Raw genomic sequence first — 17,121 nt, forward strand, 5'->3', positions numbered from 1 at the left:
AATAGTCCTTGTCTCAATAAATCCAGCTGATTCATTTTGTGTCCGACTTCCTTGTCTTTGTAGGTGTTTGCAACAGACGAGGATGAGAGCGATAATGGTCTGGTGCTTTATGAAATCAACCGGCGTCAGAGTGACCCTGACCGCTATTTCGTCATGGACATAAAGTCTGGGGTCATCACCTTAAATAGACCCCTGGACTATGAGCTAAAGAGGGTCCATGAACTGGTGGTCCAGGCCAGGGATAACGCCAGCCACCCTGAGGTAATTTCAACAATGAAACAGAAACTAATTAATCAAAATCATCCTTGATTTGAGCACAATGTAACTTTAATTTTTGAACTATTATCTCTTCCCAGGTGACCAACGCGTTTGTGACTATCCATGTCCGTGACTACAATGACAACCAGCCAACCATGACCATCATCTTCCTCAGTGAGGACGGCTCTCCGAGAATCTCAGAAGGAGCCCAACCAGGACAGTATGTTGCCCGGATATCTGTCACTGACCCAGACTATGGAGAGTACGCCAACGTTAATGTGTCCCTCGAGGGCGGCGATGGAAAGTTTGCTCTTACAACAAAGGACAGCATCATTTACCTCATATATGTAGACCAAGTCTTGGATAGAGAGGAGCGCGATTCGTATGATCTCCGGGTGATGGCCACAGATTCCGGCACCCCTCCCCTCAGGGCGGAGTCATCTTTCACCATCCAGGTGACTGACGTTAATGACAACCCCCCTCTGTTTGACCAGCAGGCCTACAGACAAACTATTCCTGAGGTTGTGTATCCTGGATCTTTTGTTTTGCAAGTTACTGCTAGGGACAAGGACCAAGGCCCCAATGGGGACATCCGATATAGCCTCCTCAAGGGCAAAAACTCTCACTCTGATTGGTTTTCAATTGACCCGGTCACAGGGATCATTACCACTGCAGCCGCTCTGGATTTTGAATCAGAGCCAGCACCGAGCGTGACTGTGGTTGCGACTGATAATGGCCGGCCGCCCCTGTCATCCACTGCGAAGGTGGACATTGTGCTGCAGGATGTTAACGATAACCCACCTGTGTTCTCCAGCAGCCTCTACAATGCCTCCATAAAAGAGAACACTCCAGCTGGGACCTGCTTCTTAGAGGTAAGAAAAACCCTGAACAAGTTTTCTCTCCCCTCTTTCCCTCTCATCTATCTTTTATCTTTCTCTTTTTCTTCTGTTTCCTCTGCACTCGTCTTTACTTTGTAAGGGAACTGCCGTTTTTTATTCTCAATGTGCTCAGTCTTGCTGTGTTTTGGCCTCAGCACTACTGTCCTACTTATGCAGCCAAAACCAAGAATCCCCTGTCCTCTCATCTCTTTATTCACTCTTTCTTTTCTTTCACACCCTCCTCTAAAGCCCCCTCTGATTACTTTGCTGGCAAAAGCCTAATTTATAAATCAGTATAAATGAGTCTGGTAATCAAACTCGTTCCTGAAGTGAAAAGGAAGGATGGTGCACTCTGCAGTGCTGGCGTTTGATGTGATTCATGAAAACAGGTCTATAAGAGGCGAAAAGCAGCCGTTCAGTGTGATCATTTAGACAAGAAACGATGTCTGGAGGTATGAGAAAAAAGTGGGAGAAAGGCAGGGAGTGAGACTTCACCTGCATTCCTGAAGCTACTGTGAGGAGATTTACTCTGCACTGGTATGTCCTCTCTCTCACCTCGCGGAGTTGTCATGGTAACGCAGGCAGCAGCGTAGGGTGAGCCCTTGGTGTCAGTGCGGCAGCCTGGCTGTCTTGCTTTTATCTCGGCTCTTGCAGCTCTTACATATAAGCAGGACCTCTCCTGAGAAATGGAAAGAAAAGGGTCACTGGCTGTTTGTCTTCCAGCATCTTGCTCCGTATAGACTCAATGTTTTTACAGGTTGGTATTTACACCTGTTCTCTAAAGTGGATGAGAAAAAAAAGCAGCACTTCAGTTTGTCAGCATATTTACGTCCAAACCATGGTCAAAACTAACATGTATGTTACATTGTTTACATTTGATCATTGGAATTCAACTCAGGAAGTGGACTTAAGACTTTTGTATGACATATGTTCTTCTATTATCGTCAATCGGTGTGCAAACAATGCCAATGTCCATTCATCCGAGACCACCTCTTTTGGTTGGACAAAATTTTGTCCCATGGTCCAAGGCACCTTTCGTACCTGTTATTTAGATTAGGGCTAAACTGAAAAGTCTGTTGGTCACAACCAAAGAAAATTGGCTGCCTAAACTCAAGACTGCAAACTTCCTACAATGAAAAGCCTCTGGTGTTGCTAATATATGGCAACTGTACTGGAATTAGATAAATAGTTGAATTTTAAATTTTTTCAGGTTCATTTACCAGGAACGGCTGTTTGGTGTACTGTGGAAACTGGCATATGGGCTTCTCTGCTCCTTAGGGAAGAGCAGAAGCAAGGGAATTTGATGAAGAATATGGGATTCATATGAAATAGAAAAAGCAGAAGTGAGCTTGACTGAGCAGGGGAAGGAGAAAAGAAGAAAGCGAGACCTTAACCTGATTTACTGTTTCCTTTCTAGATATGGCCTGTCCATCGTGGAATAATTGAACCCTGTAATTTGCTCCTAATGTGGCTGCCCTGTTGAATTATTATACCCCTCAACCAACAAAATACCCCCCCGGACTTTGAGTCCAGTTGTTGCAACAGTTGTAATCAAATAGTTGGTCTTTTTTTTACCCTTTAGCCAGCAGTTATTCTGGCACTAGGTGCAGGCGTAATCCCATGCCAGACATCACGGGTGGTTTTCCGAAACATGCCAGAGTGAGTGAATAAGGCTTGATTTGCTCATTCCGGCACGTTCTTTAAGACTTCTCAAGGCAAGAGTCTCCTCACAGGGGGATTTGGGATTTGAAGGCTATGGTAGTAAACTTTTTTCTGGGTCACTGGCATTTGTGGCCTCTGCAGATATGACACACACACACACACACACACACACACACACACACACACACACACACACACACACACACACACACACACACACACATACACATTGGTATTATGTTAAACCTGACACACACCCTAAATGGATGCCATTCTGGATTTTCTCTGTGCTTTCTCTGTTTATCTGCCAACTGACTGTCAAGATTGTGGAGCATTTCGTGTTTTGTTTTGTCAAGATAATGACCAAAGTGAAGAATTGGCTCAGCTGGTGCAATAAGCCCCGGTTTCACATTTTTGTGTTATGTTATACAAAGTCGAGACAAAGAATATTCTCAGAATTGTGCTAATATTTATAAGAGATAAGAATCGCATTTGGGTTTTGGAATTATTTTAGTGGCCTGGCTGACAGGTCGGGAATTTGGACACTGAGAAATGGAGGACAAAAATATCAAATGTTTAATATCAAAACAAGAAAATGTGTTAGCAAAAAAAGTGTCTGAAGGAGTGAAACATATATGCACATAAGGTAAGGTTTATTTATCCTCTCTTTTCTGCCAAAACCTACTTTAGTTCCAGGTATTTTCTTCATAGTCTCCTTATTCTCTTCCGCTCACACTCTTTTTGTCTATTTTCTTTCTATTTCTGTTTCTCAGTCTTTGTACTTTCTTCATCTCTTTTGCTTTCTCTCTCCTCACACACACAGTACACACACACACACATGCTGTGCAGTCATAGTGCATAGGAAGCTTCTTATCAGTTAGTCCGTTATAGTAATCTGTAATGTGCTGCACTGTTTATGTAGCCGTGATACAAAGGAGTTATTTATTTCTTGGTTTCCTTCTTTTCCTCTTCCCCTGCTTCCGTAAAGTATTTCCCAGACAGAAGAAGTTATGGTGCCTCTTTGTTTGTATGTGTGTGTGTGTGTGTGTTTGCATGTACATTCATCTGACTCAGGTTCATATCCTGAGAAGGACGAGGTCATGAGAACAGCGTGAATCGTGCCTGGATGACGAAAAGTGACAAGCATATTTAGTGTGGCTCAAAACCCTTATTAGCATGTAGAGGTTGCTAAAACCTTCCGATCAGCGTGGGGCCTCTGTGAGTGAGAGCTAATGCCAGTGAGTTCATATAATTAGTTTCAGATCTCTCGCTCCTTTTCTTGGGTATTATCTGTGTTTTTCAGCATCTATAAGCGTCTTTTCCTTTTTCTGTGTGGGTGGTGCCCTGCAGAGCTTCTGTCAAATCCAATGACATGCACTCCCAGCATGACCTGGCCATTACCACCGCTGATCTCACAAGCAGTGACACCGGTGCTCTTGCCAGTTCTCAAACCAACAGATGAGCTGCAAGAAAGAAACAGTTTGAATAGAATGAACTAAAATACAGGGACTCATGCGATAAGGGAAATGAGATGACGTCAAAGCAACAAGACAAAGCAAACATTTGCACGTGTGCTTCCCGGTACATGCACATGTGCATGTATGTGGTACATCTGTGTATGTGCACTTGTGTACACGGTCGAGGCCAAGAAATCACTTTGAGCAGGTGATGCATCTCCCCTGCGATGTTCACCATGTGGTTTCCTGGTCAAGCCTGTTAAACAACACTCAATCATTTCGACAGACACACAGATGTGCTCAGCTGGGAGATATACAAAGAATGGCATGCAGGCATTGCAGTACAACAGTATAATGGCATTGCAAGGTCTGTTAGAAAGACTACAGTTTGGATCAGTGTTTTAAAGATCAAAAACTTTGATTATGAAAAATAAATCAGTGGAAACATGAGTAAAACCTACAAGCTAGGGGCCCATATAATACTTTTGCTATTTATACATCTGTGCTATAGTTGGGGATAAGATTTAAGATTGTCCTGAGGGGGAAGCTTTGCAGAAAGAAGCCATTAAACTGACCTGGGACTTCAAGAGTTCCTCTGGAGAAAAGTAGAAATGGTTCATCTGCTGGGGAGCCGTACAGTTGCACCATGCAGAATTTAACATTTTTGAAGTTTATCGCTGCTGATTGCTTCTGAAAATATTCCAGCAGAGAGAGATGTTAAACTGAGCAAGGATATGCTCAGTAAATGTTGCAGCGCTCTGTCCATCGAATTAGAACATGACTCTTCCAATTTCATGGAAATGTGGGGTTTGTAAGCTTGGTCATGATCTAAACTGCAGATCAAGAGGAAATTCTGACCCAATGGTTGTGATATCAATCCAGTCTCACCATTCAGATGTGCAGAAATCTTAGTCCAGTAGTCTGGGCGGGCCAAAACTGAGACGTTTGGAAGCAGTCATCCACATTCACAAATGGACTAGCAGTGTGTCTATGGTGCAGTTCCACCTTATCGTCGATCCAAGAAAATGTATCCCTCATTGTATTTCTAATTCATACTATTTTCTGTAACTAAGCAACCAACTGCGGAGTGGATGTCTGAATGGAGGTGTTCTTACAGATGCAGAGTCAAAATGCTTGTGTGGACACAGATTGTTTCAACAAAAATGCATTTCTGTGGATGTAGCCTTAAATTCTCAATTAAAACCAACACGTCCAAAATTATCTTTAAAACAATAAAATACAAGAAAGCCACACAAGAAAACGTGAGTGAGGTGTGAAGGTGACAGGGTTCTTTTCACAGGTGGAGTTGGACCTGAACTCACCACATAACCACTTAGACAAACACAGCTCGACTGTCTGTCAGAGCAATCAGCCTCTTTTGGTGTGAAGTCCAAAGTTGGGGACCCCGTGGCTTAAATCTCTATTTCTCTATGAGGAAAGACTGATCATATTTAAAACATACACACACACGCACAGTGAGACTAATCACATTTGATAAACCAATAGAGCTGGAGACATATGGTGACGCACCGAAACCAAGAAGGTGTTCGCTTCAAGCTTCCTGTAACTTCCTGCTGGTGTTGTGCTGAATCCGACCCCACAGAAACCGGAGCCAGACCAAACCACAGCTTCCACTTGCACGCTCGCTCCTCAGCCCAGACTCACAACACACACGCTCCAGTCTTTATTAAGCTTGAAAATGTGGGGTGAGATGAAGTTTATTGTGCGCTTGATGTCCTCCATCCTCTCACAGTGGCAGCTGTGCTTCAAATACGGCCGCGCTCTGTTGAGACCTTAATTATTCTGTCGGTGTGTTTAATTTGCCAAAGGATCAGAGTGAAGAGAGGCTGCAGGTCGGAGTGTTCGCTGTCGCCACGTTCCTCGGCTGCTTCGAACAGGCGATCTGCACCAAACAGTCGACTTCACACTCACAAATGAATTTTGGAGAATTGTGTTGTTAACAGCTGCCCCTGTTCGGATTCGCTCGCTCTCACTCGCACTCTGTGTTACTGTCTCCTCCAGCTTTCTGTCACCGACTCACACAACCCTCAGCTGCCAGCCATGTTGACAGAATGTGTGTGACGAGGGATTGTGATGTGTGTGTTCGCCATGCAAACTATTCTCATAACATCCATCAACGCCCACTGTGAATTCATCACCTGTTTGCTACTGGAGGCTCCGGTGCCATGAACAAAATCCGTCTTGGCTTCACGCTCAAAGCCCTGAAGTTTATTGATAATGACATGGGCTTCGAACGTTGTGGTGGTAACATCTCCTGGGAATGTTTTTAGAGATATTAAGGGTTTAATTCTTGAGATTCATTTATCATACGAGTGCAGTGCCTATTCTAAACCTGCCTGTTTGGAATGGGCTGTTTATTTTGCCTGTGGTGATGCTGGTTGCAGTTTTCTTTCTGAAACTGTTAAAATCAAGACCTGCTGCAGAACCCTGAAGCTGCACCACCTCTGCTGCACCAGGAGCTGTTCACCTGTTTGTTCTGTTTATTAATATTGAACGTGTCATGTGTCCAAATCGCACTAAATTCAACACTGCACTTCCTTGAGCCCCCAACAATACACAAACCAAGTTTGAAGCCGATAATTTGAAAGGTTCTTGAGTTATCAGAGCCACATAAAGACAGAGGGAGATTTCTGGAATCATTAGATGGATGCTTTGGTCCAGTTTATAAACAGAGTGTGGAGATTCTCTGAATTTTCCCCTAGCGCCACCAGACGTTAACCGTTTCTGAGTTTTGAGCGGAAAGTTTCAACAAGTGCGATTCTATCTCTTTCTGCTGGAATATTTTCAGGAGCAATCAAAGTGCTTCAAAGCTTTAAAACTCTTATCAGACGCATTTCTCTTCGCTGGAGGATTTTTCAGCTCTTAGGTCGGTTTGGGTTAAATCATTCGGGTTTTTTTTTCCCTCTCTTCCCCCTCAGAAGCAGCAGTTTGGTTCCATATCAATAGCTGTTGGCATATGCTGCGTTTTAAACTTATCAGAGTGTTCAGTCATGTGTGATGTGACTGGCTGATGCCTCTGTGGAGAGGATGGCCTCACGCCTCATTAAGCCCAATACTCTGTACCATATGGCAGTGAGGGGTTTTCTTCTCTCACTCTTTCTGTCTCTCTCTAGTGTGACTGCTCTCTATTCCATTTCTTCGTCTCATCTGTTAGCGACTATTGTTCTCTCCATTCTTTCTCGTTATTTGTTTCAACCTCATGTGTCATTGGCTTTTACCCTTCAGGCTGCGCTGCTGGTCTCGGCAATTTAATCTCTGCCAAGGAATCAATCAGTGAGCGAGACTATTCTGAGTGGAAAATACTTTTTTCTTTGTGTGGTCACGTTTTGTTGTTCCTCAGTTCCAGAGATCTACAGACGCTAAAGACGTTTTCTCCAAATATGACGACAGTCTATTAAAAACACTGGATTATTAGGTCGACTAACTTGGTGGTCAGTTGTTGCCCTCGTGTATATTTCTATAGCAGAGAGTGTGTCTCACTGTTTCATTCTTCAAAATGAGTCGGGAGAAAGATGAAACCTTTCGATGATCTCTTCAGTTTTATTCCACCAGTCATTAAGTGTTGGACATGTCTAAGTGTAGAATCAAGGAATCTACTGGTATTAGGTTTTGTTTTTATAGTTGTGGTGTTGGAACCACTTTTCCTTATTATGGAAATACTAAATAGTCGGGCTGCAACTGATTATTTTCATTATTGGTCAGTGGTTTAGCATTTAAAGTATTTAAAACTATAAAAAGAATTGTAAACAGTCCCAAGGTGACGTCTTCAAATTAACTTTTTTTTAAAGATTAGCAGAAAGACCAAATATACAGAATTTACAATCAGATAAAACAAGGACTTCACAAAACGCTGTTGGGCTCATCTTGAACATTGGAGCTATAGACAGTATATAAAAGTGGACGATGGGTCTCCGCTTCCAACATCAGTCTCAGCTGTCAATCATGAAGGTTCACCCTGTTTTTATAGCATAAAATAACTAAGGACATTCATCAGTGTCATAAGATTTATTTCACATGTATTTTGACTTTTTAGTTTGGCCCATGTCCCATTCACCGAGGATTCCAGGGAACCTTTCTTCAGCCATCCACCAGGGGGTGATCTTGACACTTTGGCTTCACTTTTGGGGAGCTGTCATGTCGACCATCGTCATATACAGTCTATAATCTGAACCCCTCAAATTCAGCAGGTTCTGATCTAATAAATCATCGATAAAGGTGCATAGAGAAGACTGAGGTGATTTGCTAAGCTTGTTTTTAGTGCGGACGTCTTCATAAGCTGACAAGACGGATGCTAGTTTCTGGAATCACAGGATCCACTGCACAGAACAGACAATAGCGAAAGCACATTCACTCATTTTCTGTCTGTCTCAACCTTCCTGTCCTATCTCTGTATTCCAGCTCTCCTGTGCTGCCTTTGTGTCTTTTTTTCAAACGTGTCTGCCGTCCAGACGTCCTCTCTATCGCTGTCTGGGCCTTCGCTCTGTCACATGTCTCACGTCTAATTGCTCGAATCCTCCTTCACTTTGGGAGTGAAAGGAAACATGCTCAGAGACAAATACACACACACACATACACACACACACACATACACAGTCACGTAGGCCAAAGGTACGCACCACGCACGAGCGGCCGGTGATCCCGCGGCTCTCCGCAGTGCATTAGGTCAACTCCTAATCTAATTTCAGGACACACGCTGATTTAAGTTGGTGTAAATTAGTACGCTTCCTGTGTTTCTCTGGATTATGTTTGCTTTGGGACGGGGCTCTGTAGTTTGGGAGCAGCAGGTGGTCAATAAATCCAGGGTGAGGGGTGGTAGAAAAAGCCTGTTTCCCAGCGTATCATATTTTGTCATTTTGGCTTTAAGAAGATGTGGATGTAGGGTTTGAAGTCACAGGTGGATGTGACCAAGATGTCAACTCACCAAGATAAAGATACGAATGATTTGAGGGATTTAATTAATTTTTCTGTGTTGTGATCTTCTTAGTGCTGGAGGGCATGGCTTCCATTCGTTGTGTGTGTGTGTGTGTGTGTGTGTGTGTGTGTGTGTGTGTGTGTGTGTGTGTGTGTGTGTGTGTGTGTGTGTGTGTGTGTGTGTTTGTGTGTGTGTTGCAGCAGTAGCCTCTGAGCTGTTATCTGGCCGACTCTGCTCCTCTGGTGTTGCGTCTGCGTCCCAGCTCACTCCGCACTGTTTATTTTCACTATTTCTGAGGGGTCAAAGACAGTGCAGCTACAGATATTTGTTTTCTCAAATGAATCATCCATTTAATCATTACACATTTTTTCCCAGTCTCACCTCAGGAACTCAAATGTGGAGTGAGATGCTGAGAGACAGTGCTATTCCAGATCTAGTGTTGCGTTCATCGTGCCAAAAGACACAGTATTAAACAATACTGCTGATCCCGCCTGGTCCATGTGAGATCACAGAAATTGCACTGTAGCACTGACCAAATAAAAAAGCATTTTATGTTCAATGTGGTCCACATCACGCGTCTCACTTTCTTTACATCTCCCAGATGCATTTCTGTCATGCGTGCACCTCGTATTGTCTTGTCTTTGGACTCCAGCTTTTATAAGGATAGTTCTCACCATGAGATGTCCATTAAAGGTTAGAGCAACATCAGAAAGAGTGAGAGAAAGTTTCCACTCCCCTATAGTGGAATATTTTACGAGAGAATCCCCAAATACCTCCCACCTGCCCACTCAAACCTCCGCTTCCCTTCTTTTGTGCCTCTTTTTCGATACCCAGCAGTATTTGTACATGAGCATCATGCTGTAAAATAATGATACTGTCTCATGCACATTTATTATCAGATGACACTAATCGTATATATTGAATTCCAAATGCATGCATGCACACGAGGAGAAAAGAGGCAAAGGATCAAACCGTGGAGTACGGACTTTGATGAAAACCACAGAAAAGTGGGAGATGTATTTTGATTTTGGTCTCGGTGCATGTGAGCGTGCATGTGAAGGTGCATGTGTGTTTGCGGTCACTGGCTGCGGTCTGTCAGACAGGGTTGGAAGGACTACAGGAGTGGAAATAACTTCACTGTTTGCATGGGCAAACTGCTGTGATGTGTTTCGGTGAGCTGTACAAATCTTGGAACCGCGAGCGTGACAGGACGGGGAAGAATGAAAGAGTGATGACACGAACGGAGAGGAGGGGGATTAGAAATGTGGGAACAGAAAAGCAAGTGACACGAGAGAAAATTGATTCATGGGGCTTGATTATTAACTTTATCTTCGTCGTAAAACTCCTGTCTTTTTCCCTTAGCAGTAGCGGTTTCATCCTCAGACGTGCCCCGGAGATTCCTCTGCACTGTAGCCTGGACTCGGTGAACTCGCACACGCAGGACGAGCAGAATATTAATTTAATAAGCAGCCTTGAGTTGTGGAATAAACCTCAGTGTCTTTTTTTTTTCCTTTAAACTCACAACCAGCTCATTGTGTGTTGGAGTTTTCAAAAGCTAGAACTGTGTTTATTGCAGCCTCGGACATTTCCACAAATTTATAGCCACCGGGCCAAGGTCTAATTTATCAATCACTTTCAGCTTTTATATCCCTTTGAATGAACACTCGGTGAAATATCAGTAAAGCTCCGCTGACATTAACACTAATAATACAGCTATAAACACAGTTTGCCATTCATCAATAATAGCTTTGATTATTTCTCTAAGCTCTTGACTTTAAACAGTCTTGACAGGCCGTATACTGGTTTCATACTCTGGTGTTTCAAAATGCTGCTTCAAGCCACTGTCAGCAGCTTCAGGGTGGTCTGTCCTTTTCTGACCAATCATACAGTAACTTGTATTTAAGGAAAATGGATTCTGCTGTGCAGTATTACAATATTTCCAGCCTACATTGGACAAGGCTCACTTGATGTACTTTTATTATTTATTCATTAGATTAAAATTTTATTAGAATATCCATTAGCTGCTGTAGAGCTGCCGCTACTTTAACTGCCAATGTTAACATCAGGAGAGCAACACTATAATCAAATGCATTTGTCAGAACTTATATTACTATATTGTCATTAGTTAATCTTCTCTCTCTTTGGATATATTTCTGTACACATATCCATGACATATATTTTTACTGCTGCTTTCGGACATGCGGTGAGCTCATGCAAGAATGCAACAGAATATCCCGTCAGAGAGCGCGTGGAGCATTTTGACGACGTTTATGATGCATGATGCACACGAAGCTGGACGAAGACAAATAAATGTCAACTTGGAAAGACAATGAGGCGATAAGGGCTGGTGCTGGTGTAAATGTGATGTAAATAAGACTTTATGGATTATATCGCATGCTCTACTCAAACAACATCCCTCGCCTGAGTGTTCCGCACATTTTCCTGCTGTTGTGAACGTGTCTGATCCGCACAATCTCCTGCTGCGTTCTTCAATTTTCTATAATACATGTATAGGGGCTCACCAGGTGTAGAGCAGGTCGTCCATTAACCAGAGGGTCTGCGTGCCGTGTGCGTCCTTGAGCAAGACACTGAACCCTAAATTGCCCCTGACGTCTGTGATGGCTGTGTATGAATGTTGTGTAATAGAAAAATCCCTGTGTATTAAAGCACTGCAAGAGTGTGTTGTTCTTCAAAGAGCTTTAAGTGGTCCTTAAAAATTGAAAAGTAACTACTGCTAATAAAAATTCAGCACATTCACATTTCTTTTAGGGACATGTCTTGCATTCAGATTACATTTAATATGTTTGTGTAAGAAAGATGAATCTACTATTCGTACTTTTTCTTCACACTGAGTACATTCACAGGCATGGGGTCTGGGTGATAGGTGTTGGCTGACGTTAGGTAAATCATCACATTTGGTCTGTCTCGCTGGTCTAAGTGATTTTTCTTTTCGAGCAAAGATGAATCAGATTCAGTGTCAATTCAGGAGAAGGAACATTTCTTGTGCGCGTGGCCAAAATTCAGCTCTGTGGTTTTGGATCAGATTTCCTGCGGCCCAACACACCCTGGTGTGCAGTTGAGGAAGTTCTTTATACTACTTGGAATAAATCCCTCGGTTTTGAAATAACATGTCCATCTTGCAGAATTTAGCGGTAAAAGTGCTACTGGATGATGTTTTCAGGCCGCAGCGCACAGACGAGAGGGGAAATAAAGCAGGTGTACATTGTTGTAAACAGAGCGGCACTGGGCTCAGACTCGTGACAGAGATACATCACTATAATCAAGAGCTCTACACGCTGTTCATTGGGATCAAAAGAACAGGGAAAGTAGCAGCCAGTCGCACGAGCCATTGTTGAATGTCAACATCTGGTGTCCCAGCTGCTGTCACTCATCAAGGCCCAGCAGAGCAGTTGGATGGTCGGAAAATGAAAAGAAGATTTCTATTGAATCTTACATGCACTCATTCATTTTCCAATAGAGAGGATGACAAACGGTTTTGGTTCCGAGCCATGTTGTAATACAGGAACTAGTGCAAGGATGGGATTTGCTCGAGTCGCTCTTCTCGACACTTAATAAACCACATGTCTGTGTAGTTGCAGATATTAATACAAATTTACCCACACATTTAAGGTCAAAACCATTTAAACAGATGACTATAGTGAAATTGAACCTCAACAAACAACAGGATAAGAAGTGTACACACAAACATATATGTATATATATATGTATATACATGCCACAACTGTGAAAATAAAGACACTTAAAACATTATTTGGAGCATCTGCATGGGATGTAGTTATTTCTGCCAAGAAGGTTTGTTGGTTTCTTTGTTTGTCAGCAGGATTATGCAAAACTACACAATTAATTTCCAAGAAATTTAGTAGGAAGATGGGCCATGGGCCAAGAAGAAACCCCATTACATTTTTCTGCAATGTCCTATTCTCTGTAGGGTAAAAGAACTTTGCAAAACTGGAATGCTTTCTAAATTGCTTTCCACACACACAGACACACACACACACACTCATGTCTACAGGTTTCCCTATGCTACAGACCTGTTTGTGTCGTACAACACTGCCGGGCTGTTGCAAGCACTTGGTGCCTCTGCTCCAGGGGATGATTATAGAGGAGCTGCTTGATTGCACAAATCTCGGAGTGCCGGATTTGCCGCTCAAATACCGGATACGAGGGCTAATGTGGATCCATCGAGGGGTATTTTCTCCTCTCAACCCTTTGTTTCTTATCTAAATAATGGTTCCTTCAAGTCATGCAGATGGAGAACGTGAGATCACAGTGAATGCAAAACATGTGATACTGCTTACTCTGAATATTGTGCACTGCACTATATGAAGCGTGTAGTGATGGTAATGAATTGCAAAAGTCTGGCATCGATTGATCATATGGCTGTTTCATGCTTTACAATATGCAAGGTGAATTGTAATTAACATTTAATGTTCAGGTGCAATCAATGATCAACACATTGGTAAACCTGCATACTGCCAAAGTATCAACAATTACTAGTATTTTAACAAACATTGTAATAACAGAAGATGTACAGATATTTATCAGATATTCATGGTTTTTCTTTTCCTTTTCTTTTATTTCCAAAATCCAAGCGTATTTTCTCATTCTTTCACCCATAGTTTGTCTTTTTGAACATTTCTGTTAACTTTTGCAGTAATTTCTCTCTCAGGTTTATCAATCCCATCAAAATGCTTGATATCATATATTCATAAGATTACATTGCTATATATAGTTGTAGCACCACCATTGGGGATGTAATTACCTGATTACATTCCCTAATTTGCACTGTGATGTGATTAATTAGGGAGTAAAAGGAGCAGCAGCTCACATGGAAATCACACCTACTCACTCCAGCTCCAGCAGACAGAGGTCACTGAAGCTCCTGGTCTTAAAGTGAAAAACAACCTGTTCACATTTGTTTTCTTAAACGTGCATTATAACCATATTCAATAACCAAATGAGACGGTGTGGAATGGGAAATGTATTTAATACTCTTGCTTGAACAACTAAATATTCCACGATGAAGAGCTGAGGGTGCTGAATGTATAGATGCTTCATGATAAAGAAATGAAGAGCCGTGAATAGAGGAGGACTCAGCACATTCTAACACAGTGAGCTGTGGGTGGAAAAGGGAGTGGTGAAAAGGATGGCGCCTTGTGGTGTGAAAGCAGGATGCTTCGGAGGTGCTGATGGTTACCATGACAATGAGATGGAGGATAGGGGAGCTGGGGCCGAACCAATTCATCACCACTTTACTCGTGTGTGTGCAACTGTGTGTGTTTGCGTGCAGGATTTCACCTCTACCTGTCTGACTGCACCCTTGAAACAGGCTATTTCTCTGCAGCATTCCTTGCTAACACACATTCATTTAAAATAAAGTGGAGCAGGACAGTGGAGACTTGGATGGGAAACAGATTGGTAGCAGGAAGACCAGCTGTGCAGCTTGTGGAACACTGCATTTTGCATTGAGAGAGGGAAAGAGAGAGAGAGATGGAGTGAAAAGAGGACAAATGTCTTTGTCTCTAAGCAGCACATCATTGTCTACATTGTTTTCAAGGCATTATCTTGTCGAACCTTCAGACTGAGCGTGGTATCAGAAAATTCCACAAGGCTGCACGAGACATGCTATTGATCTGATGATAATGGCGTCAATGAGAGGACTGTATCTGTCTTTGCAAATTAAAGCCACCGAATGAGTGCAGATTAGACTGTGTGTGTGTGTGTGTGTGTTTGTGTGTGTGTGTGTGTGTGTGTGTGTGTGTGTGTGTTTGTGTGTGAGGCAGGAATCTTCCTTTCAAAGATATTTTTTATTGCTGTCAGGGGGAGAGAGGGGTCATGTTATTGTAACTGGGCACAGAGAGGAGCAGGCAGACAGTCTTCATATGAACACTCAGCCATATGAAGGATGATCGCCATTACTTCATACAGATAGCATGTGCATGCGTGTATGCATGTGGTGGAGGGGGGTTGGCGTGATGGGCTTTCGGAAGGGTTGGAGCCATCGTTCAACGGTAACCATGGTAACAGGACTCTCAGGACCACAGGGAGGGAAGAAAAAGGAGGAGGAGGAGGGTGAGACAGAGGGAATTATGGGGGAGCGTGGTTGGGGTCTGTGTCTTATGATAAGCCATAATGAAAATCTGGGCCCCGCTGATCCAAAATGGAGAGCAGCGTGTTTTTTTTGGCCATGTGACAAATCAAAATAAGATTTAAAGCAAATGAAAATCCTAATGAATGAGACTTTTGAATGACTGAAGTATCTGAATGAGAGGAATTGAAGAATGAGTGTGAAATTGCATAAAAAAAGTATAAATGCAATTGTTTCATAAACTTCTTTTTGTCTGTTCCTGCAGCTCCTTTGTGGACTATCGAAATGTGATCTTTAGGCCAAAGAAAACGTTTCTCCTGCTCTGTTTTGTGCACATATGTGTGCTATTTGCTTTTGTAGTGTAATTTCACGCACATTTGCGACACAGACAATGTGTGTGTACGTGCGTATGAGTGCTCAAACTCATTCTTTCAGCAACCAAAGTGTGACTTAATGTGAGGTTAACGATCCTCCGCCAGCTAAAGAGAAACACCATGTGCGTGTTTTATTTGCATCACCTTTAAATCCCTGCGGTGTGCGGCCGCTTTGAGGTAAACTGAGGTAATGTTTAAACTGGCTTTTTGAGCGCTGCTCTGTCCACAACTTTAAATACTCTGCGCATGAGCCAGATCGACTGGCACAGCAGCGGGTTAAGGCCCAGTGGTTTGAATTAGCAGAAAAGTAAATTCCCGTTTAAGTTTGTTCTCTTGCTCTCGCCTGTTTTCACTCATGCCTTCTTTTCCTCCCCTGCTTATCTAAACTGACGCTGCAGGTTCGCTCCAGCTTTTCAGGCGGCTGCATCCACAACACTTCCCCTTCTGTCTCTCCCAATTCAGCGGAGACTCGAGACGAGCACGCACACTCGGATAATATACATAGCCTCCAACTGTGGATCTAAATGGAGTTCTTTGTTTTCTTAATTGTCAAATTAAACATGTCACTCTGCTTGAATGGGACACACATATGCCAGCTGCCGGTTCCCCCAATGGAGAAAATAAATGGTGGTGGTGGTGGTGGTGGGGGGGTTAGAGACACGAGCCCCCTTCCCCACAAAAAAACTAATTGAGCATGCGTTTAAATCACACACACACACACACACACACACACACACACACACACACACACACACACACACACACACACACACACACACACAACCAGGAGAGGATGAAGGAAAGTCGGTGCAATCTTTTGTCTGTCACAGAGTGAGGCTGGATGGACGACCCCCTCATCTGGTAACAATCACCTCACAGGCTGCCTCATTCTCTTGCTCGTGTGTGTGTGTGTGTGTGTGTGTGCGTGTGTGTGTGCATGTGTGTGTGTGTAAACACAAGTAGTACTCGTGAGCACGTAGATGTTAGGGCAAGCATGCGGGTCCGTGTGTGTTTCTATTTCCCCAAGTGCCACCAGAAACCCCATCCATCGTAGAGCTGTGTGTGAAATATGAAGGAAGAGGAGTGGTGCCTCCAGAATGGAAAACTGCAACATGTTATAAAGTGGGCACCTTCTTTCTTTTTTTCCCAGAGGGTGATTATTCTTTTATATTTATTAGACGTCCCGCTCCAATCACACGTCCTCCATTTTACACATTAGTCTGGCCTTCCCTCCAGCTGCCTCTCTTTTCATGGCGGAGTTGTCCAGGCTGCCCACAGCTCCTCACAATGCACACCTATATCTCACGCTGCTGGAGCAATCCTCCTGCTTGCTCCTTGATGAATGCTGCTGAGATGTTGCCCACAGAGAAAGGATCATTTAGCTTAATTAATGTCCTCCTGCCGCACGGCCCCGAAGACCCATAATTAAGGCTCCGAATTCAGAGCCGTC

The 17,121-nt window shown here is 43.2% G+C and overlaps 1 protein-coding gene across 1 annotated transcript in view; it reads left to right on the forward strand.

The window, feature by feature from the left end:
• Positions 1 to 17,121, forward strand: part of dchs1b (dachsous cadherin-related 1b) — an 86,161-nt gene that overhangs the window by 17,693 nt on the left and 51,347 nt on the right. The window contains exons 3-4 of the mRNA XM_069539958.1: positions 64 to 261; positions 357 to 1,130. Coding sequence (XP_069396059.1) covers positions 64 to 261; positions 357 to 1,130 — 972 coding nt within the window. The remainder of the gene's footprint in view (positions 1 to 63; positions 262 to 356; positions 1,131 to 17,121) is intronic.

The sequence above is a fragment of the Paralichthys olivaceus genome, chromosome 15, assembly GCF_024713975.1.
Source record: "Paralichthys olivaceus isolate ysfri-2021 chromosome 15, ASM2471397v2, whole genome shotgun sequence".
NCBI classification, from domain to species: Eukaryota; Metazoa; Chordata; class Actinopteri; order Pleuronectiformes; family Paralichthyidae; genus Paralichthys; species Paralichthys olivaceus.